Genomic DNA, 5,875 nt, shown 5'->3' on the forward strand with positions numbered 1-5,875 from the left:
GTCGAGAAAATGAGGTCAAATCAGGTCTACATCACGGCATAGTAAAAGAACCCTCTCCGCAGCACCTCGGCATGACATGTGATCTTTGTGCAGAGCCACAACAGGAAGCTCAGAGATAAAGTCTGCACAGTCTCATGTTCCAGTAAACGATTCAATTTACGGACTCATGTAAACAAAGCTCAGGAGTTTAAAATCTTACATGCTCATATTTAGTTTGACATTAAATGCAAACGGCTCTGAGTGCAAGTAGGGATACAAAGACAATGGTTACTCGAAAAACTTTTTTTATTGTTGATGAAACAGTGGGGGGGTAAATGTACAGCAAACAAAGATAACACCAGCCTCCATCTGGGAACTGCATATCCCATCATGCTCTAACTTAATCCAACAGGTGACATGTCTCTGCTCACTCAGTCCCGCTCTGCCAGGGCCATCAGGTGGACGTCCACTTCCCCCTCCGTTAGAATCCTGCAGAAAAACCCAAGGCCATGATTCTGATATCACACATGTATTTCAACCACAATTAGGTACATCAATTAAGGATTTCCTTCACTGGAAGGGGTGTTTAATACTTTTCTTGTATATTTATGATAGTATCTGGATTTTTGAAGGGTTGATTTAATAAAAATGAGCCATTTTAGTACCTTATGCAATTAAAAGCAGCATTTTACAGTTATAGGCAAAACAATTCATTGATCAAATATTCTGCAGATGCATAGCTTTTTAAAATAATAGTTAGTTTCACCCCTTATATATGACATATAGGATGAGAATAAGTAGGGGAACCAATAATGGGACATTATTAATAATATTATTGAATTGAAAATGAAAAAGTAATTTTCTATCATATTTATTTGAGTAACCATTAATTCTATTAATAAAGTTGTGGCATGGACTATAATAAAACAATTTAATGGAATATAAATAGTGTTACCTGATTATTCCATTTATACAAGCTATGTTAAATAATTTCAAATGCCATTAAAAAAATGTTTATGGCAGGAAATTGCATTTTAAATGTAAAACCATACAGCATGTTGAAGTACTTTGAAATGGTTGGAAAATTAGTATTTGACTTTAATAATTGAATACTGTCAACTGTATGTGGGGTTCAAATCCAAAAAAGAAACATAAAATGCATGCCTTTTAATTAATTTTTTACTCAAAATAAGGCATACATGTGGAAAAGTACAATGCAGAATTACATACTCTTTTCCAAGTAAAGTTGTGTTTGCTAAAGCAGTCTCCCTGAAAACATAGTCATGCATCAAGCTGAATGCGAGCTGTAATCACATCACAGTGAATTCACATCACAATCAAGATTATTTAAAACCTTCTGAGTAGGTATAACTACAACAGAAGTGGTTTTTGCCATATCACCATTCTTTTACCTGAACTTGGGGTCCTGCAATGTGACAACTCCCACCTCCAGCTCGGAAGGCTTGAAGTCGATTGAGAGAACCGTCGACAGACAAGAGATTGCGGTCTGCAGGGAACAAGACAAAGAGATCAGGTTACATCCTATATTATAATTGGCTTAATATTCAAATAAATGCAAAATCAGAAAACACAGCTGGAAAGCACCTCTGAGGTTACTTTCACTTCCATGTTCCACTACTTATCAACCTGCGTTAAATCCTTTTCAAGACTTTAGCCGTACCTCAATGGTTTGCTCAAAGGTCCAGTCCAGTTTCTTTTTTACTTTCTTCTCCAGGAAGCTGGTAGCTTCTGTCTGTTTCACGCCGGCGGCGGTGGCCTTGAAGCCACAGTAGTAGCCTGCCGGGTCGTTTTTGTAGACCTGGGGCCCGTGCTCATCGTCGATGCCGATCATGATCATACCTGCAGGAGATGGCAATTGGCTTCAGTGTTTTACGCCGCTAGATTTGCCACAGCACGTCTTTACGCCTCTAAATGTATATAATACGTACAGCAGCCCAGTGGTCGCATCTCAGCGTTCTGCGTGTAGACTTGTGAGATGTCAGCGATTCTCTTACACAGCATATCCACTGGAATTTCGTAACCGTACTTGTACTGCCAGTTGGCGGCCTCATAGCGAGCTCGCTGGACTTGGGACCTGCTGTCAGCTAGAGGAGATGGAGGAGGTGGGCGATAAGTTAAAAGCACTCATTTAATTGTCACTCAGTCAGGTTGGTACTAAAATGTAATGCAATGTTGAAATGAGATCCACAGAAAGTTCTTTGAAAAGAGGAAGCATATTTAACAGTAAATGATGTGACTGAGTATGACACTGATGTGAAATGATCCACAACACTCGCTTTCAATTAGAGCTGAAAACACTTGGACTTTCTCAAAAAGATATATTGGGTTTTAACTGGATTTCACATAGATTTTTCTTCCCATATATGAAAAAAGTACAGCATTTCTTGCTGCAAGGACATGCCGACCAGCTACTTTTACTGTGACAGTTTACACCAGGCAACACTCAAAGAGCTTTACTTACACAATATAAAATAAAAGATTTACTTCAAAGTTCAAGTTTTAAAAAGGTCCCCTATTATGCAAAATGCACTTTTTGATTTATTGTCTGCATGAATATGTGTCCCCGGTGTGTAAGGAGACTCACCAAGTGTCAGAAAATACAACCCTCTCTTGCCCACATCTCTAAAAAAGTTGGTACAAACGAGCTGATCCAAATTTGCTGCGGACTTGACGACATATCGGATATGTGGGCTGGCTTTACATTGAACTCCTCGCAATGTCCCGCCCACGTGACACATCCCAACCTATCGTCCGCAATATACAGTGGCGAGCTGAATCCCCTTTGCAGCACCTGTGTGTCTGTGTGTTCTGCAGGATGTCTGCAGGAGGGACTTAGAGTTGTTGTATATGTAATACATAAAATGTCTCTGTTCTAGTGGTAAACTCTGAGAAGTGTTTCAGAAATAATGCTGGATGTGGTTTGGAACATAATATGGGGTTTAATCATGGCAGCGTTTAGTTCAGTATCTCCGTTAGAAACTTGTTGCTCAAATTTAAAGCAGAATCAGCACTTCAGGAACAGGGCTGAAATAGAGGGGTATGAGGCATGCTGCAATGGGTGATCTGTTTGGTATTTTGAGCAAAACACTACAAATATGTATGCATTGTATAGATATTGCTTTACAATATATTGTTATTGATGAAAAATTGTATTTTCCAAGATCCAATGCTACTACAGTTAAGATATTTAAAACAGACACACTAAGTGGTCAACATTTGTTATGATTTATAATGATAAATCAAAAACTGACTTAAAAAAATGATTAAATGTATGCACCGATAAAATAATCTCTTGCCTTTTCCCCTCTTAAAATACGACAGGGTCTTTATCTTACCCGTCATCCCGGACATTACGCATCCAATATGATCTGTTATTCTGAAAAGGTGCGTCACTGTGCCGGCATCCAGGAGCTTGTCCTGTGGTCAAGAAAGAAAAGGTTTAACATTAATAAATGTGGGACAGCTGCCTCTTTATTTGTTGTTATTACTGCTTCCAAAAGATGTATGAGAGCAGGAGAAACTTAAATAGATAGAAATACTACATGTGCACAGACATACATTACATAATATAGATTCATTTACATATTCTGCAAATAAAAACTAAGTACAGGAAAAGTATTTAAATTAATTTATGTATTTTAAAAGACTTATCCTGGTTAAAATCTTCGATGTTTAACTTGAAGATTTAAGCACTTAAGTAAAATACAACAGTCTTTCAAGAGCTAGTTACACATATGTAACAATATTCAATTGTATCATAACTTAAATACGAAGAATAAACCTCTAAATTGTGAATAAATGAACGAGTAGTTTAATATAATTCAGTACAGAACTGGGTGCAACATAATGCATTTACTAAGACTTTGATAATGGACACAGGATATACATTTTCTCACTACTGACAAATAAAGGAACCATATGCAGCTTGCATAAAGCATACAACACTTTCGAGGTAAAGAACTTTATATTGAATGTATTCAACGTTCAGTATGGATGTTGACACATTTTATCAGTGCAGGACATTGCACCTTGTATTTACAACAGTTTAGATCGTCACAGAGCTTCCACAGTGTGAAATCAAAGACCTGATAAGAACTCACCGGTACTTTTTTCTGTGTTACGACGATTGCGCAGTCCTTCCCCCTGACTGCTACTGATGTGAGTCCACCTTGGTTAATGGCCTTGAAAGCATATTCTGCAAATAAACAACACAACAGGGTTTATTTACATTTGCATGATCATCTGACAACAACCAAAGTAATGGATTAATAAAAACAAGCACAGTATTCAATGATGTTTAATATTAGAGTCTATATTCACAAACACAATTTCCCTTCAGCAGTACAACTGAAGCAACAAGGACTGTTAGGCGTCACGTGATTGGCCAGCATGACACTATCATTGACTTGATGGTTGCATCCCACAAACTCACCCTTGTCACATCAACAAGTCCTGTCCATGTGAACTATATCCATGACAATAAAGGAGCAATTTCACAAGCTATGACCGTAAACTGTGTTGAAAACTTATTTGGTTAATATTTTGGATGGATTTTTCCTTTAAGTCCAACTAACGCTCACCGTATTTTTAAATAATACACGAAATTGCAAGAGTAACTTCAACATTCTACCGTTGCTATGCTCAAGATAGTTTAGCCAGATTTAACATTTAAAACAAGCCGTAACATTTGTCTTAATGGCAGGTAAACGCAATGAATCAGCTCCATATACTGCAATGCTAAACATGCTAACTAGCATACTAACCAGCTAGCTATTAACAATTGCGCCTTTTGGTCAATTAAAGCATGAGTAAAGTACACGTAAAAATAACAGGTTTCAAGCAACAAGCACGACTTTTATGCTTTAATATGATATTACTTTCGCTTTCTTGAGGTGTCATTCATCAGGTAAATGCAAGGCTAAACGAACCATGACAGCGCATTTAGCTAGCTAGCTAACAAGTGAGCCTGCCACCCGGCTTTTGTCTGGACAGATCCACATACTGACCGACTTGGTAGAGCCTTCCTTCGGGAGAGAAGATGGTGATGTGTCGATCAAACCCTGCACTCGAGCCTCGAGACATCTTACAAGGTAAAGTTGGTCCAGAAGTTCGCCAAATGAATTTGCAAGCAGATTTTTACTTCATGCACAATGTTTTCCCCGGAAGTTGAACTGATGGGATCCGAACTACATCCGGAGTCAGTGGCCTGCTTCGTTGCCATGGTAATATATCACAAACTGTATCTGAAATGGTTTTTAGTATTCCCTTTGATAATGCTTTTATCGCCCACTTCAGTTGAAATAAAATTATATAGGTTATTATATAAGACTACTTTACAGTTGTTAATATAAGATACATTTCACATTTGTGTTTTAATAAAGTGTACCTTTATGACTAGGCCTACGTTTAACTTCTCAACAGTAGCCTAAAGGTATAGCTAATGTTAGCCTTCTTTATTTATTTACTAGCTTCAACATAAACATGCTATTTACCATAATGCAATAGTTATTATAAAACACACGAGTTGATTAAACCAAAGCATAAGCAAATATGCACGTCCAGTGTTATTATTGTATTATCTGAATGTTGGAGGAAAAAGTATTCAAGAAAAAATATTTCGTACATTACATGACTATTTTAATTCTACTTGATACCTTTTTGTCAACTATAATCCAAACAAAAACATGTACATTTTTAATGGAAAGTTCGAATATTTATGTAAAATACTTAAATACTTTTCCCACAACTGCAAGTCATATACAGTACAAACATGTAGGATATACTTTGGATTAAGCTTTAGCTATAGGCAAATATTGTGACTGGGCATATTTGGTACTTTCATAATTACTCGTGATGTTTTATTTGAAATTGTCCC

General features: G+C 37.1%; 1 protein-coding gene across 1 annotated transcript; it reads right to left on the bottom strand.

Annotated features, from left to right (window-relative positions):
• Nucleotides 1–267: 267 nt before the first annotated feature.
• On the bottom strand, nt 268–5,186 carry LOC134877299 (proteasome subunit alpha type-6). The gene is made up of 7 exons (XM_063902762.1): nt 5,007–5,186; nt 4,101–4,195; nt 3,336–3,417; nt 1,929–2,084; nt 1,661–1,839; nt 1,392–1,486; nt 268–468 (listed from the first exon to the last, which is right to left on the bottom strand). The coding sequence occupies exons 1-7, from the start codon at nt 5,080–5,082 to the stop codon at nt 411–413; spliced, it is 741 nt and encodes a 246-aa protein (XP_063758832.1). The 5' UTR covers nt 5,083–5,186; the 3' UTR covers nt 268–410.
• Nucleotides 5,187–5,875: the final 689 nt, after the last annotated feature.

This window comes from Eleginops maclovinus, chromosome 15 (assembly GCF_036324505.1).
Source record: "Eleginops maclovinus isolate JMC-PN-2008 ecotype Puerto Natales chromosome 15, JC_Emac_rtc_rv5, whole genome shotgun sequence".
In the NCBI taxonomy this organism is placed as follows: Eukaryota; Metazoa; Chordata; class Actinopteri; order Perciformes; family Eleginopidae; genus Eleginops; species Eleginops maclovinus.

Coding starts and splice junctions, on each gene's coding strand:
- LOC134877299 (XM_063902762.1), bottom strand. CDS start 5,082: ATGTCTCGAGGCTCGAGTGCAGGGTTTGATCGACACATCACCATCTTC. Junction 4,196..5,006: donor AGGAAGGCTCTACCAAGTCG/GTCAGTATGTGG, acceptor GTTTATTTGCAG/AATATGCTTTCAAGGCCATT. Junction 1,840..1,928: donor GATGCGACCACTGGGCTGCT/GTACGTATTATA, acceptor CATCTCCTGCAG/GTATGATCATGATCGGCATC.